The sequence below is a fragment of the Sphaeramia orbicularis genome, chromosome 8 (assembly GCF_902148855.1).
Source record: "Sphaeramia orbicularis chromosome 8, fSphaOr1.1, whole genome shotgun sequence".
In the NCBI taxonomy this organism is placed as follows: Eukaryota; Metazoa; Chordata; class Actinopteri; order Kurtiformes; family Apogonidae; genus Sphaeramia; species Sphaeramia orbicularis.
The window spans coordinates 12,391,524-12,416,674 of NC_043964.1; the positions used below are offsets into that span (position 1 = coordinate 12,391,524).

General features: G+C 35.0%; 1 protein-coding gene across 1 annotated transcript in view; it reads right to left on the reverse strand.

The window, feature by feature from the left end:
- The window catches only part of LOC115424997 (potassium channel subfamily T member 2-like), a 207,578-nt gene that overhangs the window by 61,488 nt on the left and 120,939 nt on the right, over window positions 1-25,151 (reverse strand). Inside the window, 4 exon segments of the mRNA XM_030142425.1 lie at window positions 8,261-8,369; window positions 10,973-11,036; window positions 13,797-13,933; window positions 17,736-17,900. Coding sequence (XP_029998285.1) covers window positions 8,261-8,369; window positions 10,973-11,036; window positions 13,797-13,933; window positions 17,736-17,900 — 475 coding nt within the window.

A 25,151-nucleotide genomic window follows, 5' to 3' on the forward strand; every position in this document is an offset into this window, starting at 1 on the left:
TTATTAGGTCCTCCAATAACACATTAAGGTATTTCTTAGTTTAAAGGAGTAATATTTTGCTTTTTTTTTTTTTTTTTAAAATGGAATTATACATTTTAAAACATTTCCCTGTGGTCTACATAAACTGTAAATGCTCTGCTTGGGTCTGAATTCTTCATTAATTCAACTCCACAGGTCCATATTCAACCCTATTTCTGAGTAATGACACCAGAAAGGTCATTTTGAGTGCTGGCCCTTTAAATGCACATGACCCCGCCCCCTCCAGGTGTTGACTGTGCTGTTCTGTCCTGTTCAGCCACTTTAGTTCGATAATACAACCAACAACTGAACATTTTAGGTAATCGGCTCAAACTTTGGACATATTTTCAGTATGGACTACAACCGCTGCTGCTGACAAACAGTTATGTCATACTCGGAGAAATGTTCATCGGAAGTCTTGACCTTATATGTGCAAATGTCATGACGTAAACTAGCAGTGGCATTTTCTCCCAGACGCTAAGGGAAGTCGGGTCACGGCACTAGATTTAAATAATTTCATAAACACCAAAATTGACCCTTGCTGTAAACTGAACTTTCAACATGTTTTATTTGGCCTTTCACAAATTGATAAAATAAATTCAGAAAAAAGATGTATCATCAACCTTATACTAATATATCTGCTAAATTTCACATTCATTGCACTAAATTTGCACACCAGCATCCAAACATTGTTGTTTTTAAGCACTTTTTTCCAATTATTTAGGTAATTTGAAGAACATTATATACTCTAAGGTGAGTAAATTAAGGAGACTGTGTCAAGTATATAATCTTATTTCACCCTTTCATGCACAAATTATGAGAACCTTAATCAAAAATTTTTCCTGAGAGTTTTTATTCCACTTTAGGCATGAAAAAAACAATGCTATTGAAAAATTTCTTCTGAAAAGTAAATAAAAAAAAATAGTAATAATAAAAATGATTTAAAAAAAATTCAAAAATACATTAAAAAAAATAATGAAAAAAAAATTCTTATGAACCTATTTTTCAGTAAGTTGCAAAAATGTCCACTCAGCTGGACACCACACGTTTAATTTTTGACGCACAGAAACATAAATAAATAAAATATATAAATTAGAAGTAAGATAAATTATAAATAAGATAAATTGTGTGAAAACTATGGGGAGGGCTTGTGATTCTGGGGGTTTATGCTCAGGAGAGATCTACATAATGTTACCAATTCATGTCAGAAAAGATATGTAGTGTCTTAAAACTTTAATAAAGATATGTGTAAATAAAAAAAAAAAAATAATAAAAAAAATCCATGAATATACAACAGCTGTAGAATAGCTGTCCACTGGAGTGACCAATTTGCATGAAAGGGTTCATTTATATAATTTCTATTTTTATACCTCAAGCTTTTTTTTTTTTTTAATTTATTTTTAATTTTATTTTGATTTATTATTATTATTATTATTATTATTATTATTGTTATTATTTATTTTACCCACACTTATATCTATATGTTGGAAATGTTAAAATATTTTGTGAAGTGTGACAATTTTTTTTTTATCCTACTTTGATGTAATGTCATTATGTATATATACTGTTCAATTGTTCATTGTTCAATAAAAAAAGACAAAAAATGCCAAGGGAAGCCAGACTTCCCGGATTTTTTTTTTCTCTGTAGCTGTCATCCAAAAAAAAAGAAAAAAAAAAGAAAAAAACCCCCTATATTATCAGTTTCGGTAATTCTGCTATGACGTGTTGCTGTCATTTCTTCTCCATTTCTCTCATGTTACCCCTTGTCCATCAAACTGGTTGGAGGGCTGGTTTGGAGCCGGTGCCTGAGTTAGCACCAGTTTTTTTGCGTTTCTACCACCAATGCACTGGCCAAACCAGTCCCAAAGTGGTTCCAAACAGGTTCCAGGTAAGGTCAAACTTCCAGCTGGGCTAAACCAGGCCAGAATGAGAACCAATGACGCAACCACAGCGTCATCGGTGGGCGGGGTTTAAGGACCCAAACAGGAAGAGCGAAAGCAATAAACCGACATTTTAAAAACTACAACCAGCGGGTTTTTTTTTTGTTGAGTTGAGTTTTTAGAGAAAGAGTTAAAGACGCCAAAACAAACAGCAGTGGACAGAGGAGGAGACCTAGTGCTTTCTGACACAGTGGGCTTCATCTGGAGTTCAAGACCAGTTGGAGGGAGCCTCTAAAACAAAGCCGGTGTTCGAAAAAATATAAAGAAAGATGGATACGACCGAGCAGCTTCTAAACAAACTAAAGAAGATAAAGAAGGACTACAGGGACCAGAAAAGACAGCTTAGGCTCAGCAACACCGAACACAATCATACATTTGGACCTGCTGGACTGGGTTTTAGGGGACCGGTGAATCCGACTACCGGTGCACTGAACTGGGACACAGCAGACACGGAGTGGAGGCTTTGAATTGTGGACGAGTCCGTGGTTCAAACGGTGGAAAACAATACTGGTGAGTTTTGTTTCTCAAACGCATGGTTAATGGGTCAGAAAAAGCCGACTATAGAGATTAAAGCGAGCTACAAACGGTACGGACGTTAAAACGCTAGCTACTGGTATGCTAACAACAAGCTAACAATATTTCTGTGTTGTCTCCGAAACGCTGTTTCTTCGGTGGGTTCATAAAAGGTAAAACTGACCCGAGAAGTTAACTGAACCGTGTTCCAGCCTTTTTTTTTTTTTTTTTTTAATTTGAGGCCACTGAATTAACCCTTTTAAAACGCATAAAGTTAATCTTGTTCGTGTTTTCCTGTGCCTCACATGAACTTGGGTAACAACGCTGCTGTGCTGACCTCACTAATTATCAGTTTACACACTATTCTTGCATTATTTTTGTAAGTATGTAATATAGAAACCCACATAATTATTTTGTGACACATGCCACAGAGTGAATATTAGTGTTTTTGGCCTGTGGATTGCAGTATAGGCTTGTAAACAGGAGAGCAGCTCCCGCACCAGACCCAGTCACGTCATCACGTTTTACAATGACGTAAAGACGCGGCTCGACTTGGCTCTTCGTCTATGGCAGTAGTTTCCAGCCTTTCTTGGCTCAAGACCCCATTTGAAAATCACAAATTTCTGGCGACCTCAGACATTCAAAACGGAGACATCTTTTTTGCTAAAATTTATTTGTTTTTGATCATGTAATATTTATCTATACTATATTGCGAATAAACGTTAATTTCAGACCAGTGGCGGCTGCTCGTCTTTCAGACAGGGGAAGCTCATTGTCAGCTTACATAAAAAAAAAAAAAAAAAGTCAAGTTATTTAAACATAAATTCGGCCCTCCGTTCCTTTTTAAGAAAAAGGTCAGTGACCTTATCATACCAAACAAACAAGAAAACGTTGAAATTATGTAAAATTGAAACAAGGAAGTACGAGTGTGTTTTATTTGCAGTGCAAGAAATGAACAGGTAATTTCGTAGTGGTTCCTCTCTTGATTTCACAGCAGAATGCATGACGGTATTAAACTGAACTCTGTCAAGTGAAGGAGTATTTCTCAAACTAGCTGTCAATCAAACAGGATTCAGCCTTTCGACTGATCCTCCAATCAGCCTGTGGAATCCTGGCGTCCAGCCCGGGCGAGCTCCACCCACAGCTCCATTCACCCCCAGAGACGCCAGGCGTCCGGGGGCGGGACAGCATCGTGGCATTTATCCAATTACTGTCCAGTTTTGAGGCAATGAAAAAAACTGTTCCATGAAGTCCCATAGAAGTAAATGAATGCCGAGTGTCTATGGGCAAATGCACTGAGCAGAGATCTAATGAGAAAACAGCATAACGGGAATGTATGAGAAGTGAACATCGAGTCTGTTGATTTGTGATAAAGCTGATTCTGAACGAACTCACCTGTGAGATGAACATATTCTAACACATTTGTATTCAATAAAATGTCAACACAACCGTACATATTTAACCATTTAATTTTCATAATTTTAGGGGAAGCCGGGCTTCCCTTGCAGTCTATGAGAAATTGCCACTGTTTCAGACAACATTTAGTCTATATAATGTATATTATTATGGACAGAGGCAGAAAAGCCAGGTGTAGATTACTGCACAAAGTGAGGATTTTGTTTTCCTTGGTCAGGATATGTACAGTCAGTCCAGCTTGGATTTACAAGGCTGACAATTAATAGTGAACAAACATTAACTCAAACATGAATTATGAAAGAGCTGCAGCATCTGAAACTGACCATAATGAACATTTGACAGATAAACAGTACCACAGTGCTTCAGTTTCAGCTTCAGAGTTTATCATGTCTTTTATGTATTGTGATTGTCTCTCTCAAGTCACCATATATTTTTTATTGTTAATTTTCATTTCTATTTTTATCGATTACTAGAAATTCCAGGCGACCCCACGTGGGGTCCCAACCCCAAGGTTGAAAACACTGGCCTATAGAAAAACAAACCGGTTCTTTGGAGGCACCAGGTTCTTTTTGGTGGAAAAGGCGTATGTGTTATTTTTCTTGTGTGGTTTTATTGTACCTCGGTTGCCTGGATTAAGTTGCGTTGGTCAGTCCACTGAAGTTGTTCTATTGCAGGTGGACAGGACAGCAGACCGGTTTACCTGAATAGATGTGACTGTGATTTATAGCCTCTTGTTCTGGCTCTGGGTTGTCTTGGTGTAGTCTTCTGTCTCATGTAGTATAATGAACATTTGGTTTTAAACGACAAGGATATATAGAAAGTATTTGTATATGCCAAGCACATACAATGAAGTTTGTGAGTAATTTTTCACGTGAACGTTTAACTTGTTATACATAAGCGTCTCCTAATTGAGATTATGAATGAACACTTCTTTCTTTCACTGTCTAATCTGTATTGGGCATTAAGCAGTGTGTGGGGGATGCATTTATTTATTTATTTTTAAGTATATATAATTTTTTGGTGCAGATTTAAGTTACATTGAACATTTGAATATTCAATTTCAGAGGCATTAAGCATGTCCCATTCTTCCCACCCCCTCACCCTCTTACTCCTGGTCCTACATAACATACTTAATGATAGAAATAAAAAAAATAGCAAAGCACTCATAGAACAAAAAGATAAAAATAAAAACAGAAGAATAAAATAAAATAACTAAATAAATAAATAAATAAATAAAAAAACCCATAAGAAAATAATAGAAGAAAAGAAAAACAGCCAAATAATAGACAAATCTGCTTATTCACAATTACATTTTACACACAAGATATGGGTATGTAGTGTTATTTATATTATTAGAGAGTACACAAGTATATATAGTTGTGTCCATACAGGAAAAAAAAATGAGGGATGCATTTATAAGAAAATGTATGAATTAATAACATGTTTTGGAGGGCTCTGTGTGTGTGTGTGTGTGTGTGTGTGTGTATACGCGTGCTGGTCAGATAACGGGTGTGTGTAAGTCCTGGTAATAACGAGGTGCTCAAATAGCTTTTGCAGTTACATTAAATACATACAAGCTGTGACATACACACTTATCTGTCCACCACTTTCAAAAAAAGCATGTAGATTAAAGGTTTTGTCTTACTTGGGTTCCCCCCCAAAAAAAAAAAAAAAAATCCTCACGCCACGCCACTGGTAACTAGTTATAAAACATAACAAATTACAAAGGAATTAAAACAGGTTGTAGAAATCCACTTGATTTTTGCCAAAATGAATATAAAGATAACTTTGCAGCACCTGGAGGGTTCAAATTCAAACTTTATGAACTATTAGGGTCCGAATACACAAATAAATGAACCAAAGACTAGAATTAAAGTGGGTTTAGCACAACATGACCCCTTTAAAGTATTTCTATATTTCTATGAGTGCCCTATAAAGGCTTAAGGAGATTTAGGACCTTCCTTATTCAGCACTGAATGGCTGCTGTGCCAACAAAAGCACCGCTATTTGCTGTTTCATAAGAAACAATAGCTAATGAATGAATGAAGAGAATATTTTAACACAGAACAGCATGGGGCCGTCCAACAATGTCAATGTAAAATAACACATCAAAATATTTTAACACATGTTCGAGCCGTCTGAGTCATAGAAGAGGAGCAGGAGTTTCACCCCGCAGAGCCACATGATAATTATATTCCGTACAAAAGGATGTGATCACGGGTGAAGAGAATTTATCTTTTTTAGCTAATAATTCTTGTCCCACTAATAACAAAGACCCGGGTCTGGCTGTGTTTAAACAGAACCACAGGGGCAGAGGAGGATTGCCTGCAGGGAAATCTCGTCTGCCAGGTTAGTGCAACAGCAGAACTCATCAAAGGAAAGGGATTTTGTCCGCCAAGGTAGCAAAGTAAAACGTTAATCATTGATAGAGACAGCTGGGATGAGGGCGGCGAGCTAGAATTGAGTTTGACGTTCTCTGGGGCTGTAGGCAGAGAGATGTGTGAGAGAGAAGGAAGTGTGACAGAGAGTTTTGGTTCTTCTTCTTTCGCTCTTCTTCATTCTGAGATGATTGACTGGCATCTTCTTCTGGAAAAAAGGAGGACGCTCTCCAAAAGGCAATGTAAAAATTCACAGAAATCCCTCAAAAGGCTTACAGCCAAGCCCAGCCAATCTGTCCAGCTCTGCCTCAGAGTGCTCTGCTGCTGCACAGGCACCATGACAGGAAAGACATTTTTCAGTCTTAGAAATCAGCTGGTTGAAAATAGGACAGAACACACCTGGTCATAATACTCAGACAGAAGGGGCTGCTCATTTTATTGCTATGGGAATGTTGTGATAACTGAATAAAATACTCACCTATCACTGATCTTTGAAGTGATAGTGCTGCACCATGTTCTATTTCCAGAGGTAGAAAAATATGTTTTATTTCTAAGTGAAATACTCCACTACAGGTAAAAATCCTGAACTCCAAATGTTACAGAAGCACACGAGTAAAATGTACTGTCAGTGTTTTTCAACCTTGGGTCGGGACCCCACATGGGGTCGCTTGGAATTCAAATGGGGTCGCCTGAAATTTCTAGTAATTGATGAAAATTAAAAAAAAAAAATACTAAAAAAAATATGTAGTGAGTTGATGGAGACAATCACAATACATAAAAGACATGACAAACTGTGAAGCTGAAACTGAAGCACTGTGGTTCTGTTTATCTGTCAAATGTTCTGTTTATCTGTCAAATGTTCTGTTTATCTGTCAAATGCCCTTCCCCACCATCTAATTGAGAATCGGGACAACACTACCCCTTCACATGTATGCGCAAAACGGAGGGGTAGGGGTAGGGATAAAGGGGAGGGCCAAGGGGTGAACTGAGATTGGGCCCTGGTCTTCACTATAACACGAAATTAAACCCCACCCCTTGGACGTTCAGAGGCTCCGAAATTACCGTGGAAACACCGTCATCTTCTACAACATTGATTCACCAGGAAAACCCATGGAGTTGGATCAAAGACAGTGGATAGAGATGCCTATTTTATGTTCACTTATTGATGTCTTTGCAGAAAAAGTCACTTTTTCTTCAGTTTTTTCTGTTTCTGATATAATAACTCTCAACTTTTGTCCAAGCTTTGATGAACATCTATGTGATCAGTAAATTAAATATAGGAAAATACATGATTTTGACTGAAAAAAAATTTACAAAGGATAATATTAGAATAAATGGTGATCAATCACTTAAGAAAAGTTAAATATAGAAGAAAAAATATTTTGTAACTGCCACAAAAGTAGCACTGGGTCTTTATGTGTTAACCTTTAAGTGATTTATCACCATTTATTCGAATGTTATCCTCTGTATTTTGCATTTTTCACTGTGGCTTCATAGTTACCATGGAAACACTATCATCTTCTACAACATTGATTCACCAGTAAAACCCATGGAGTTGGATCAATGACAGTGGATGGACACACTTAGTCTATATTAAACAATTTCCTGCAAAGGATCAATAAAGTATCTATCTATCTATCTATCTATCTATCTATCTATCTATCTATCTATCTATCTATCTATCTATCTATCTATCTATCTATCTATCTATCTATCTATCTATCTATCTATCTATCTATCTATCTATCTATCTATCTATCTATCTATCTATCTATCTAGTGAGATATTTTGCTGAAATCATCATCAATCATCACATTTCCAGTATTTCAGTGATAACTTGAGCAAAATCGCCCATATAGTGGTGAAAAGGATGTATTTATCAGTCAACCCTGCATCCTGATGTGTCAAAAAAACAGTAGTTGCATCATCCACGCAGACCTTTATCTAACACTCGCAGTCGCTGCCAGTGTATCTGATTTCACAGTCTCTGCCCACCTGCAAATTTGACGTGAAACTTGTTCTCTGGCTTGAGAATCTGGACGTACAGGGGGCAATTTGGAGCAAAGTCTTTCACCGCCCAAGCTCGGAGGATGGTTTGATGGTCCTGAGGAAAATGGAGATAGAGGGAGGGGTAGGGGGGGTGAAAAGAAAGGAGAAAGAGATGAGAGAGAGGCAGAAACCCATCATTAGCCGCATCAGATGGGAGCTCCACTCTAATAATCTGCTTAAAGGACTGACAGCACACTTCAATTGAAAGGTCCTCTCAGCGATTCAAGAGTAAAATAACTCCCCGAACTTTCTAAGAAAAGAAACCAAGGCTGCCAAACACGTGGCGAGACTATTAATGGAGAGAATTTTCTACTGAGACAGTTGTAAAAGCGTCTAATTGTGAAGAAATAATAAAAAAAAAAAAAAAAAAAAACAACTTCAGATTCTGCAAAAACATGGTCAATCAACTTAACCCTGGTATTTGACATTACACGGCGCTTCCAGTCATTAAACTCTAAATTGGTTTTCATCAGATTTTTCTTGACTCATGTGACAAGAAGAAGAAGAAAAGAAAAAAACAAGTGGAGCTTTCAAACAGTCAGCATGAGCTCAAGATTGTTAGTTAAATGGTATGTAGCGTCCTTGGCATGCATTACTGTACAACACTTTGAAATTACACTGAAATGCTCAGCCAGTGCAGGGAGCTAAATTTAGTGTTTCCAAAGCTGCTTTAATTGGTTCTGAAAAGACAGGCTAGCCCAGAGGATTACAAAAAGGCTTGTATGCAAGACTTATAATCGAGCAAGAAAGCTAAATATAAGTGTTTTGCGATGTTAACCCTTTATCGGGCAAGTGGCTATTTTTGGTCATTTCTGCACTGTAATGGAATTTTAACTTCTTTATCTAATTCCCTTCTCTGTTCCTGTATCCTTTCCCGAATACCCCCCCCCCCCCCCCCCCCCGCCTAATAACTTTACTGTACCTTTACCCAAACCCTCCTACTGTGTGTGTTAACCCTTTCATGCATGAATTATGAGAACTTTAGTCAAGATTTTTTTTTTTTTCCAGAGTGTTTTTATTTCTCTTTAGGCATAAAAAAATGTGATTGAATTTTTTTATGAACCTATTTTTCAGGGAGTTACAAAAATGTCCACTCAGCTGGACACCATGTGTTTAATTTTAGAAGCAAAAAAAAAACATGTATTTACTGATTTGCTGTGAAAACTATGAAAAAAAAAATTAATGCAGCTCATCTGATGTTTTCGCACATTTTAACATACTCTAATACTAGTTATTGCTCATTTCATGGAGATAATCTAATTTAATCTAATAACAACAAGCAAAAAGTCAGTTATCAATTAGTCTAGCATCAAACACACATTTCGTCACAGAGAGAAAAAGAAAAAGCCCACCCTCTGGGGCAGCCCGGATTTAACCGGACAGCTGTTTTTATGGAAGTATTGGAGTAAGGTGGAGAAACACCGGCGGTCACGTATTGCGGATGGGCACGCAGTTTAAGTCAGAGCAAAGCAAAAATAGTTACCCGGTGTATAAAATATAAAGATATCTGACGCGGTAAAGTCATTAACCTAAATTAATTGTGGTTTTTGAGATTTACTGTTACTGGCATGTTTCAATATAACAATAAAAAAATGTAAAACTTGAGGTAAAAGTTAAAGTAATAAAGTCTTGTTATTAGAGCCTGACTGATTAATCACCAATTAATCAACATCAGCCAATATGTAGCCGATGTGGCTGATATATTAACTTTTTTTTTTTGCTGTGCAGAGATTCTGTCGCTTGCTGCTGCTGTGTATGTATGCTGGCCGGAGAATAAGAGGAACTTTAAAGCGAGTTAGTTTCACTTTCACTCCTGCTCAGACAATGACGCCATCCCCCCCCCCCCCCGCGCGCTCTGACAAGGATGGACTGCTTATCCCCCCTGCTCTGACCCCCCACCCCAAAAATCATGGACTGCTACCATGCGCTCTGACAAGGATGGAATGGTAACACCCCCCCCCCCCCCCCCCGCTCTGAACGTCATGGTCCCCTCCCTCGTCTTATGAAGTATTCTCCCCCACACACACACCCATGTCCGTGCACTTCCTGTCTACCTCACAGTTTAATAGTGTAGGGGAGACTGGGGTCAGTTGTAACATGGGTCAGTTGTAACTCTTGCAGTTGCTCCAGTCAGGAACAATGTAGGACTCACCTAATTCACTCTGCACATGCTCAGTTTAGTCCTTAGTCCACATAAGAAGTTGTAGTGCCGTGAGGCAGACACATCAAAATTTGTGAGTGAAAACATAATTGTGTGGTCAGTCATATTTTTGCTCTAATTATTTTTGTGATTGCATAGTTTGCATTTGAAAGTTGTGTAGATTATATTTGTGAGATAAACAAAGATTTATGCAACTGTTTATCCACCTGTCCACAATTATCTAACATAAGATTATTATATCCTGTGTAGATCAGTGTTCTTATTTCATGTGTTGGCCAATATATCGGTTATTGGCCGATATCGGCCGATATATTGGATATCGGCTTTTTTTAGCCTCCAATATCGGTATCGGTATCGGCCCCAAAAATCTCATATCGGTCGGGCTCTTCTTGTTATGTCACACTAAGGTTGAAATTTAGAATGTCAGAGTATTTCAATGAGTGCCTTATAAAGGGGTTAAGAGTGGTGGCGGTGCAGGAAAGCAGTGACAGACGTACAGCGGCGATGCGGTCCACTTCAAAGCGGTTACTGAGGATGAAGCAGGCCTCGGCATCGTCCATCCTGCAGGCGGTCACAAGTGTCCACAGGAGTGAGGGGAGATAAATAAAGAAAGAGAGAGAGAGAGATTAGGGGAATGGATGAGGAAAGGCAACAGAGAAGGAGGGTGTTGTCATGTTATTGAGGGAGAGGACAAAAGAGAAAAAAAAAAGGCAGGACAATAGAAGAACAAACCAACCAATGTGTCTTTCAAGCCCACGCCATTTATGGATGAGATAGTAGGAGGCAAGGAGACAGGGAGATTAAACAAACAGGCTTTCACTCCTTTTCTTTCCCTGTGACAAAGCCAGCCTAAGGTGCTGCTGCTGTATTATCTGAAGCCTGGAGGGGGGGTGGAGGGGGGCAATAAGCAATATGACTCAAACTGTAATTACAGCTGTTACTTCAGGGTGCTTCGGCTGTGAATTATGAGCCTCATCATGGACATATGAGTGAGGCCTTTTATACTGAGGGGGTTTACACACAGACCTGGCAACTACAAAAAAACCCAAAACAAAAAAAACAAAACAAAACACGCTGTTGTACATTTCTGCAAATAAGTGCGTAATCTCAACACAGTTTCACTCTTACGGTCAATAGACGAGTGGACGGTGGATAAATAATTGAGGATTCTACCCTCAGAGAATGGAGTTTGCATCTACGCCACGCTGGTAAATTTTGAAGTATTTATGAACTTTATATATTATGAGTCATTTTTATAGTTTTTTGTGTATGATTTTCTGTATTACAAAATAAGAACACTGTTATTATTATATTTACATCATTAGCCCCAAGTCTAGAGTCGTATCTTATAAAAAGTTTACACGACTAAAAAGAATACCGAGTTATTTACACAAACACAGGGTATTCTTTCACAGCCATTTATAGCTGTTCAATCAAATGTGGATTTTAGGGAAAAAAACAAAACAAAACATGGATTTATAGAATTTATAAATGATATATTTGTATTCTGTTTGAAATAACTGTAGCATCCACTATTAATGATGACAATTTCATGTACCAATGCACCAAAACAGTGCATTGTTGTAGATCACAGGTGTCAAACAAGTGGCTCGGGGGCCAAATCCGGCCCGCCAAAGGGTCCAATCTGGCCCATAGGATGAATTTGTGAAATGCAAAAATTACACTGAAGATATTAACAATCAGTAGTGTAAAAATAATTTTATTTCAGGTTTTGTACATACACATATAAACCAATTAAATCTCAATTGGGTCAGACCAGAAAAATACTGTGAAAATAACCTATAAATAATGACAACTGCAGATTTTGTCTTTGATTTAGTGTAAAAAAAAAAAAAATTAAAATTACATGAAAATGTTTACATTAACAAAATATCCTTTTACAAAAAATGTGAATAACCTGAAGAAATATGAACAACGTGAAATGTCTTGACAAAAGTAAATGCAATTTCATCAATATTATACCTGTTATTAAATGTTTTGTGTATTTGTAATTGTAATGTAAGTTGTAATGCACATGTGTAAATGATAAACTGATAAACTGATGCAGAATATTGTTAAAACTGCACTTGTTTTTCTCAAGACATTTCAAGTTGTTCACGTTATTCAGATTTGTAAGGAAACAATGTAGATATAAACATTATCATAATGTAATTTAACTTTTTCCACTGTTATTCTTTTACTTGTCTGCTTGAGATCATATTGGGGTGAATGTGGCCCCTGAACTAAAATGAGTTTGACACCCCTGCTGCAGGTTAAAGGAAATACAAAGTTAAAGAACTAAAAATATTTAAAGTATTTTGCCCAGAGTAATGAGACTACGGTGCAAATTAAATTTATTAATCTCGGGCTTCTGCAAATTTACACTAAACAAAATCCCAATTTTTTTAACCAGGGATTACCGACTGTCTTTCCAACCAGCATTAAAACAGCAGTTATTATTTCTCTTTCTTTCTTTCTGTCCCTTAACCTCACCGTGAACCTATAATAATGCTTTAATAATGTCCGGAAAACACACAGAAAATGTTGTGAGCGAACATCATAGTTAACCTATTACAACTATGAGGTGAAACACTTTAACACTGATAGACATGTATCCACAAATATTAATGTAAGATGGAATTTAAGATAAAATATTGAATTGAAAATATTGAAATTACACTTGTTTTTAGTTTTGCAGAAACACACAGTAGTCTCTTTTCCATTGGACTTATGTGTCAAACTTGACCGAAATTTACTAAATGTCGAAAAAATAGAAGTGCGTTACGTCGGTTTTTCCATTAAATCACAAATGTGATGATTTGTTTATTTATTATCGTGAGATGACACGAGAAGTCATTCCATAAAATGGCAACAAACGTAAATATTATGTTGTTTTACATATATATCTATTATTATTATACATCACCCCTCTATCAAATACTAAATTAAAAAAAGATTCAGTTTCCTGGTGTGTCCGCACATACCGCACCACGTTTCTTTTAAAACTCTTCTACTTCACTTGTTGTAACGTCCGTCAACATCTGTTTGTTTTTGTTTTTGTTTTTTTTAATTCATGTGACTCTAGTTGCAGAAAAAGGTCTTTCCATTGCAGTTTTGCATGACATACTAATTGCGCTACGCCTGAAAAACCACCCCTTGCCAGCGCAAAAACTTTTAATCGAAAAGCGAGAGTTTTGCCATAATTGTTGTTTTTCCATTAAGTAAATTTTTATGTGCACCTTATATTCACACAATTTGGAGGTCAATGGAAAAGTGACTATTGACAACTTTTTATTCTAATGACACCTGTTACAGACTCACTTGGCCCTCATCAGGTCCTGGTCTTTGAGTGCAGATCCCTGCAGATAGATGACTCTTTGGGCCCACAAAGGTACGTGAAGAACCCGCCGAACCTGAACATCCATCTCTGCTGGACACAGGATCACCACATAGTAGTCCTACACACACAACGTACAGTTTATAGAAACACATGCAAGAAATCAGAAGAAAACTACACTATATATTACACTATTACACTATATTACACTATAATACAATATATTCTATCAGACACATGCTTTCACTTTATAACCACAATTATAATTACACACATCTATATTTGTGCACACTTATTATGTATATTTCTTTTGTCATATTGATAATATATTGTCTAGTATATATTGTACAAATTGCTGTTCTAATTTTGTGTCTTAATATGTATATTTGGTATATATTTATATATATTCAGATCTATATATATGTTTGTATATTTAGAGTTTTAAATATGTTAACATATAGTTATATTTTTTCTTTTTCTGTTGTTTTAATAACTTCTTTTCTGCTACTTTTTAGTATACTTAAAATGAACGACTGTAACACCAAATATTTCCCTCTGGGATTAATAAAGGATTCTGATTCTGATTTCTCTTTATCTATCTTGCCAAAGCTGGCATTCCAAATATTCAGTACTGGTACCAATACTTTAGCTCCGATGCCAGTTTCTGAACAATACTTTTTTCAATAACACTTTTTTTGGATTTAAGATCCATTTAACAAGAACAAAATAACACAACACACAGTGGTACAGTGTTCATCTTAGGCATCTTTAGACACTAAAATCAGTGTCATAAGATAAAAAATCTGAACCTGCATGTACGTTAACCCTTTTAAGATGGGGAGAGTAGAGTCAGTTCTTTTCTCGAAACCAGTTCCAAGAACCGAAAATGGAACCGATTCCGTTTTCAGTTCTTGGAACTGGTTTTCAAGAACAAAACCGACTTCACGCTCCCTTTAAGACGATTGTGTCACCAGTGCCACATTTTGCATTCACCGTCATTCAAATTACTGTAACTCCTTAACCATTTGCACTATTGAAAAAATTCAAACAGCATCTGAAAGCTGAGAGTCTGAGCTTTGAAGAACACTTATTATGTTTAACAGTGTTTTAGGGGTAGATTGTTGTAAATAATTGTGTACAATAGTGATAGTGCTGTTTTGGAGTTCAGCCATTTTTTCCCTGCCTTTTTTCACAGTTTTTCACACACATACAGGGTGGGGAAGCAAAATTTACAATATTTTGAGGCAGGGATTGAAAGACAGTGTATGACCAATTAGTTTATTGAAAGTCATGAGAATTTATTTGCCACAAGAAAATGTACATAATAGAAAATGTTTTTATTCTATGTGTCCACCTTCTTTCTCAATAACTGCCTTCACACGCTTCCTGAAACTTGCGCAAGTGTTCCTCAAATATTGGGGTGACAACTTCTCCCATTCTTCTTTAATAGTATCTTCCAGACTTTCTCGTAATAGTTTTGCTCATAGTCATTCTCTTCTTTCCATTATAAACAGTCTTTATGGACACTCCAACTATTTTTGAAATCTCCTTTGGTGTGACGAGTGCATTCAGCAAATCACACACTCTTTGACATTTGCTTTCCTGATTACTCATATGGGCAAAAGTTTCTGAAAAGGTATGGATAATAGTGTTAGGCATGATTATGACATCAATATATGTTTGGTTTCAAAACAATTGACAATTTCTCTGCTGAGAAAAAACAACTAAATGTTCATTGTAAATTTTGCTTCCCCACCCTGTATATATACAGGGTTATTCAAAAAGAATGAACTGATTTCATGACACATTGCTTCAGTTCTCAAGCATCATCATGGAATGAGTCAGTGACCATTTGAAAGATGACTTTTCTAAGTTTGAGCTTTTTTAAATGAAAAAGTGCTCCAGCGATGGATTGGTAAGAAGCGGGCCCAACTCTTTGTGCTTGGCCTGCGAGATCCCCAGACCTCAATGTGTGTGTTTTTTGTCTTGTGGGGATACGTAAAAGATTGCGTTTATGTTCCACCACTACCCTCTAACCTCGATGACTTTAAACGTCGAATAACGACAGTGATCAACTCAGTGGATCGTGATATGCTGATACGGGTCTGGGAGGAATTCTCGTATCGCATTGATGTTGCCCATGCTGCAGGTGGTGGCCACATTGAACGCTTGTAAGACAGGAAATAAAAGTTGATTGTGAGTAGAATACTTGTGACTTGGCTGGAGTTTTCTTTAGCTTTTCGTTATTAAAATATTGCGTAATGAAATCGGTTCATTCTTTTTTAATAACCCTGTATATATATAAAAAAAGAATAAAGAAATAAAGTCAGCCTGCTATAATTGTAGTCCTTAAAGGGTTAACTTTTCTGTATCAGTACTGGGTTTATGTTTCAGCACCAGTTACAGTTTTACAACATGACTTGAAGATTTTAACACTATTTCTAGGACTACAGTCTTAAATAATGGAAAACATGAACATAAACACATATATACATGTTCTTATTATAATATTTTTTAGCATTCAGCATTATTAGGTTTGGTGTACAAACAGGTAACTAGAAGCTTGTTTTTAATATACTGAGGTGGTACCACTTCTTGACAAAGTTAACTAAATGATCAAGAAGCACTTTTTGGAATTAATAGTTCGATTATAAAAGACAAGGTTGAAGATTTCAGAGGTAGATTATACAGTTTCCTTAAAGTCAGATTATTAACCTTGGCCTTTATTTAACCAGACATTCAATACACCGGCGCCTTGAAGTGGTGAAGGCAGATCAAACGTGGATCTCACACAAACATACACATAATTATCGAACGCATGATGCATCCTCAAGCAACTACACTGTAAAAAAAAAAACATAAAAAAACCCCCGAAATTTTTCAGGCAGCAGGGGTGCCAAAAAATACTGTTAAATAATGGAAAATAACCATCTCATAAAAATACAGTAATTTTCCATACTTAAAATATTTTTTTTGCCCTAACTTTACATGAGATTTTGCATATTTTTTGACTTTTTAATGTTTAATAAAGAATATTTACATGTATTAAAACAATCAAATTACCTCTAAATACATATATATATACATATCTATATCTATATCTATCTATCTATCTATCTATCTATCTATCTATCTATATATATATATATATATATATATATATTATATATATATATATATATATATATACACACATAATTTTCAATGAGACTAAGTTGCACAATCCACTGATTAAAAACTGTATTTGGACAGTTTATCAGTGCTTATACATGTTAAACATTCACAAAAATACATTTATTCAATATTTTTGTTGTGAATCCTCCCGTAATTACACAAGATATTGGTCAATTAACAAACAAGTCTTGTTCAACTTACTTTTACGGTTAATTGTCAGTAATTTTATATCGCTTTACTATTTTTTTTTTTTTTTACTGTATTAAACTTTACATTAACAGTTTAATTTCATAAAGAGAAAAGAAATATTTGTGAAATTATGATCCATTTGCAAATGTATTTTAACTGTATTTTTCTGTGAAAAAAGAAAAAAAAATTCTTTTAAAAAACTGAAATTTTTGGGTTATTCAGTTACAGTTTTTCCATGTTATTTTACATTTGACATGTAAAATCACAGTCTGTTTTTGTCATTTCATTGATATTTTCCTGCATCTTGAAAATACAGGAAAAATCTGTAAAATAAACAGTGAAAATTCACTCAAATTACAGATTTTTTTTTTTTTTTTTACAGTGTACACACATGTGCGCCAACATAAATAAGACAACAGTTTGATCCATGCTTTTGCTAAATTAATCTTCCGGCTTAACTTCAGATACTCAGGCTTCTGGAAAGGATTATATACATCAAACAAACACAACCCGACCCCCCAACGCCCTCTTGTTCTACTTAGAAAACCATTTGCTGAGACCTGCAGTCGGGGATGTGCGAAGAACTCATTGAGGAAGTCCATGAGGAGGTCGATCTTCAGGCAGCTGACGCACAACACCACATGTTTCTCCGTTTGCGCCCTGTAGCGGCTGTAGTTCCCCCCAGATTTCTGTCGCTCCATCCACAGAAAGGCCAGCTGCTCAAACTGCACGCAGGACGACATCCGTCACATTCAACAGATGGAAAGTGGATTAAGTTAAGTTGGATGCAGTACAAGGAGAAGTCAGCTGGGATATGAAAAGAAAACATGCCCCGCGCTGTGGAGTGTTTGATTAAGGAGAGTGTTTGGCCAAATTATGATAAGTGGGGTTTGGGTGGATGATGTTGAATGAAACATGATAGCAGTTCCTAATAAGAGAAAGTAGCCTGGGATTGTACACTATATGGGCTAAAGCTGAACTGCATTATTTACACTGTAAAAAAATCCTGTTGTTTTTACGAAAAAAAAAAAAACTGGCAGCTGTGGTTTCCAGAACAATACTGTAAAAAACACATCCAACTGTAAACATATTTACGGAGTAACATGTAGGTTTAACATTTTAAACATGTAGATTTAACATTTTAAACATGTAGATTTAACACTGGATTTAAATCGGGGTGTCAAACTCATTTTCTTCCGGGGGCCACATTCAGTCCAATTTAATCTGAAGTGGGCTGGACCAGTAAAATAATAGCATGATAGCCAAAAAATAATGACAATTCCAAATTTTTTTAGTGCAAAAAAAAAAAAAAAGACATTCTATCATGCCAATATTTCCACTTACAAACTATCCAAACAAAAGGATGTGAATAACCAGAAAAAAATGAAATTTGTTAAGAAATATAAGTACAATCTTATCAGTATTATGCCTCGACTTATTATTTATTCATATGCATTACAGATCAGATCTACAAAGGCACAAAACATTTAGTAACAGCAGCAGAAAAATGTTAAAATTGCAATGGATTTTCTTGAGACATCTCAGGTTCATATTTGTTCAGGTTATTCGTGTTTTATTGTTAAAGGATAGTTTGTTAATGTAAACATTTTCATAATTTAATGTTTTTTGCATGAAAACAAAGAGAAAAAATTGGAGTTGTCATTAGTTATAGGTTATTATGATATTATTTTTGAGTTTGATGCCCTAACTTGCACTTTGCAAATTCATCCCACGGGCCGGATTGGAACCTTTGGCGGGCCGGTTTTGGCCCCCAGGCCGCATGTTTGACACCTGTGATTTAAATGGTAAATGGACTGCACTTATTTAGTCCATTTTCTACACCCTCATGGTGTCCAAAGCTCTTTCCAAAACCACCAGGTCCAACTGGGAACAATTTAGGGTTCAATGTCTTCCATGGACACTTTGACCTATGGACAGTCAGAGCCAGGATTCAAACCACCAACCCTTTGGTTATTGGACGAGCCGCTCTACCAACTCTACCAACCCATTAATTTACAAATTTAAAACGTTGTTAAATGTTTACTGTTTTATAACGTAGGCCATTATTTCAACACTATGCTCTTGCAATGTAAACGGCACCACGTTGTTTTTCAATTTTCAGTTTTATTTTCTAAAAACAATAGAAATCCATCATTTCTACACACAAATCTGGTTTTGTTCACATACTCTTCCTGTAACAACTATAGCTATATTTGATTTAATCGTTAACACCAAAATCTTTTCAAATAAACAGCTTTGCATTGTATTGTCACTTACAGTTTTTTATGTTGCAATTTTACAACTTTTTGGTGTTAATTCTACAGTCATTTTTTACAGTGTAGTGTTGTTAATGCTCTTAAAAATGAGAAAACAAACAAATGCAAAGAAAATGTTACTAAAATACGACAGCGTATTAGGGCCACGTAAGAAAATAAAAACACTTGTCACTATGAGAATAAAGTCGTAAAATATCGAGATAAAACCTGTAATTTTATGAGAATGAAGTCGATGAGAATGAAGCCGTAATTTTATGAGAATAATGTTGTCGTATTTCGGGAATGAAGCTATAATCTTTTTGTTTTTTTGTCATTTAAGTTTTTATTGAAATTTTATAAACACACAATCGCCAAAAACAACAAAAAATCAAGAAAATGCAAAGAAAATGTTACTAAAACATGACAGCGTATTAGGGCCACATAAGAAAATAAAAACACTTGTCACTACAAGAATTAAGTTGTAAAATATCAAGATAAAACCCGTAAATTGATGAGAATGAAGTTGTAATATTATGAGAATAATGTCGTCATATTTCGAGAATAAAGCCATAATCTTTTTTTTTTTTTTTTCTCACTGAAGTTTTTATGGAAATTTTATAAACACAGTCACCAAAAACGACCAAAAACGAACAAACAAACCTCTCTTGGGTACACTACACAACACTACATTAGCAATATTCAGTCCGTCCACCATTCCGAGTTCTGTAATCAGTCCATTTATTCCATTTTTTGTCCATTTGTGCTTCTTGTAGTTGCAGTTTGTGAGTTATTTTTTCCATTGTATATATTCCTTCAATAATTGTGATGCATTGGTCCTTTGTTGGTGGTTCTGTCTTTCCCCAGTTCCTTGTAATTAGGGCTGGGCGTATTGATCTAAATAACCATAGTATTGATACCAAGGAGAGTATCGGTATCGGATAGATACTAGCGTGATGAGATTGATACTTTTGTTGCAGTTTCTTTTCTATACATCTCTCTCTCTCTCTCATTGACATTGTTATATTTTTGTTACATTGTTGCTTTTTTGTTATTTTGCACTAGTGACTTTTTCTTAAACAATTGTGTGTAGTAAAAGATAAATTATGTTATTTTTTTATACTGTTAAATTGTTTTATATTGTTGTTAGATAACAAAAAAAACATGTTTATTTGCCTAAAACCTTTGTCCTTGGGGTGGGCAATATGGGCAAAAAAAAAAAATCTTGGTTATTTATTTATTTTTTTTAATTTCCCAATAACAATAATCTGATGACATCCTTTGAAATGTGAATTTCTTTTCTTTCTTTCTTTTTTTTCTTTTTTTCTTTTTTTTTTTTTTTTTTTACAAAAAATGCTGTAAAACTCTACTTGCTTACCAGGACATCTATGATAGTATAACAGTTAAATTAACCCATAAAACTGAAGAAAAAGTGACTTTTTCAGCTAAAATATATCATTAACTGTACATAAACCAAGAATCTCCAGTGTATCTATCTGGTCTATATTTAACTTTTCTTAAGTGATTGATCACCATTTATTATAATATTATCCTTTGTATTTTTTTCAGTCAAAATTATGTATTTTCCCATATGTAATTCACTGATCATGTAGATGTTTATCAAAGCTTGTACGAAAGTTGAGTTATTATATCAGAAACAGAGAAAACTGACGAAAAAGGGACTTTTTCAGCAAAGATATCAATAAGTGAACATAAAATAGGCATCTCTATCCACTGTCACTGATCCAACTCCATGGGTTTTACTGGTGAATCAATGTTGTAGAAGATGACGGTGTTTCCATGGTAACTACGAAGCCTCTGAACGTCCAAATGGGTCATATCTGATGACCATGAAAAGATGAATAACTGTATTTTACACCAATTATTTATATGTATTGATAAGATTAGTAGTTCAGAAGTTATTAAACATTTTAAATCCGTAGATGCTTTTGGTCGTCGCAGATGTTTGGGTCTTTATGGGTTGATCAAAAATTGCGACAGTCATGTCTTGTTAGTGGAATCTATTCTCACAACTTCACTGGGGCTGTCCGTCAAAGGCAAAAGGAGGTTTATTTAATAAAATGAAATTCCCAAAGCCTGAATCAGCAGACGAGCAGAGCGAGCTGTCATACGAACACGTCTGAGGCTTCTGTTTGAGCTGAGATCTGATTAGAGGAGGACCACCTGGGGGTCCAAATGAAACACATGACATTAGAATGAGTCCTGGAAAAAAACTGTAATAACTTAGTATTTTTAGAGACAGGGTCAGTGTAAGTGTATGGTGAAATTGTGAAACCTTCTCACAATTTGATGGTGTCAGAAATCCATAAATCTTATGAAAAATGTATGTTTTATTGTGTGTAAAGAAACATAACAAGCCTCTATTACATAGTATGTAGTCACAGCATCAGCGGAAATGTTATAACCTCAGAAAGTGAAAACATTTGGTCATAAGTTTATTTTAAAAAAAATTTGGTGTCTTTATCAGAACATGATCCTGTTTGCACAACATTTAACATTGCCCCCAAGCATAACGTCGCTGTCGGGTGGAAACCTCTTATCTCCATAATGGTTATTTTTCAGAAAACTGGAAAAACAATGTATGTTCTGAGTAAATGAATGGACTTAAGAGATGTAGACACAAGCCGTTTTCAACTCTTTTCATTGGTTAAATTTTTTTTTTTTTCATTTATTTAGGTTTTATCTGTTCTTCTGTATTTGTATTTATTTATTTATTTATTTTTTATTTTATTTTTTACAGTTCTATGTATTTTAATCGATTCTTGTATTTTACTCTGTTATTTTGGGTTTTATTTATTTCTCTGTACAGCACTTTAGTCCACTGTGGTTGTTTTAAAGTGCTTTACAAATAAAGTTGGATTGGAAATATTTCTAAAACCGTCAGGCTAACGTGAAGACTGACCAAAAGTATCGTCTTCTGACCCGGTAGCCGCCCAGAATTCGTTTCATTCCTTTAAAAATGTCCTCTTTTTTTATAATCTCCCTGTATTTATTCTTTGTTTATGTTTTTCTGCATAAACACGTGTAATGTTTAAAGAACCCAGAGGTATTGTAACGCTAGGATTATTTTTAAGTGAGAAATACCAAAAGTGTAAGCACCCAGTTTATATGTTTTTTATTATTTTTTATTTTTTTTTTATTTTTTTATTTTTTTTATTTTTTTTACACTTTTGTATATATAAAATAAGAAATACAAAAAGGGCTCAAATAGATAACATCTGTATGAATGGTAATGTTGGCGCGATTTTTTCACTTTTTTAATAAAAACTAAATGAAAAATAAAAAAAAAATAATTTTATGACCTAAAATACATACCAGAAATGGACTTACGAGGTTTCCGCCCAACAACAATGATAAATGAGGCCATTTGAACCGTGTTTCTATTTTGTCTTATTTGGGATTGGTGTTTTTTTAATACAAACACTGAAACCGAACCTTTGCCTTTTTTGGTAAAATGGACATGAGGTGTTTTTGCCCATCTATGGGCATGTCCAGGGAACCAAAAATAAACAAGCGTACATGACGAAGTAAACATTTCACCAGTCACGCTAGTATCACAATATTTCTGTATTTTTCAGTGTGTTTTATTTGTATATTCTGCCATGTCATGAGGTCTGAACACAAATATGATGATCTAATGATGTGTAAATGGAAAAAAAGTCACAACACACACATTTGCATCATTTGTTAAAAAATAATAATAATACAATTCTTAGAAAATGCTAAGTTGATGAATTGACAACTCTGCAGCCATATTAAGAGTCTCTTTAACAGTTTCAATGAAAATACTGATGTTTTGGTTTTTTTAACACACGCCACAGCCATAACAACAGGGGAGCAAGCTTTCTGCTGCAAACAAATGGGATCTATTTTTATGCTGCGATAGCTCGTTAAAGTTGGAAAACATTGTCTTGCCGTAAGCTTCTGTGTGACAGGAGCGCTTTATTTCAGCACCAAAATGTGGTCGATATGGAAGTCTGCAGACTGGAAAAACTGCACTGAGAAAAGGGGAATTTATCGAAATGTTAGGGTTTTTATCTTAGTTTCACATCAATATGCTAAATATTAGGGTTTTTATCTTCACATCAATGTGCTAAATGTTAGCGTTTGTATCTTACTTTCACATCAATATGCTAAATGTTAGGGTTTTTATTTTAGTTTCAAATATGCTAAATGTTGGGGTTTTTATCTTAGTTTTGCATCAATATGTTAAATGTTTGTGTTTTTATCTTAGTTTCGCATCAATATGCTAAATGTTAGTGTTTTTATCTTGGTGTCAAGTCAATATGCTAAATGTTAGCATTTTTATGTTACTTTCACATCAGTATGCTAAATGTTAGCGTTTTTTATCTTAGTTTCAAGTCAGTATGCTAAATGTTAGTGTTTTTATCTTAGTTTCACATCAATATGCTAAATGTTAGTGTTTTTTGTCTTAGTTTCACATCAGTATGCTAAATATTGGGGTTTTATCTTAGTTTCACATCAATAGGTTAAATGTTAGGGTTTTTATCTTCACATCAATATGCAAAATTTAGCATTTTTACCTTACTTTCACATCAGTATGCTAAATGTTAGCGTTTTATCTTAGTTTCAAGTCAATATGCTAAATGTTAGGGTTTTTATCTTAGTTTAACATCAATATGCTAAATATTGGGGTTTTTGTCTTAGTTGTACATCAATATGCTAAATATTAGCTTTTCTTTTTTATCTTACTTTCACATCAATATGCTAAATGTTAGCGTTGTATCTTAGTTTCAAGTCAATATGCTACATGTTAACGTTTTTATCTTAGTTTCACATCAGTATGCTAAATGTTAGCGTATTTATCTTGGTTTCACATCAATATGCTAAATGTTACGTTCTTATTTTAGTTTCACATCAGTATGCTAAATGTCAGCTTTTTTTTTTTTTAATCTTAGTTTCATATCAATATGCTAAATGTTAGCATTTTTAATCTTAGTTTCACATTAATATGCTAAATGTTAGGGTTTCAAGTCAATATGCTAAATGTTAGGGTTTTTAACAACATGCTAAATGTTAGGGTTTTTATCTTAGTTACACATCAATACGCTAAATGTTAGAGTTTTTATCAATATGTTAAATGTTAAGCTTTTTATCAATATTCTAAATGTTAGCATTTTTAATCTCAGTTTCACATTAATATGCTAAATGTTGGGGTTTTTAACAACGTGCTAAATGTTAGTGTTTTTATCTTAGTTTCAAGTCAATATGCTAAATGTTAGCATTTTTAATGCTAGTTTCACATTAATATACTAAATGTTAGAGTTTTTATCAATATGCTAAATGTTAGGGTTTTTATATTAGTTTCACATCAGTATACTAAATGTTAGGGGTTTTCTCTATATGCTAAATGTTAGTGTTTTTATCTTAGTTTCACATCAGTAAGCTAAATGTTAGGGTTTTTATCTTAGTTTCAAGTCGGTATGCTATTAAGGCTCCAGATTACATAAATAAATTGCATAAAGGCAGATGTTCTGTAATGTCGTGTCACCAGGTGCAGGACGTCTGATGGAGGCAGCAATAAGAACTAGACAGTGTCTGAATCATGATATGCTCTGTGGCTCCCCTGTGCAGCCTGCAGACCAGTCATAGCAGGACACACACACACACACACACGGTAGGGGGTAGGGGCTGTGGTTAAAGGGGGGGAGGGCCAGTTTCTAAATGTCAAGGGGTATTTAT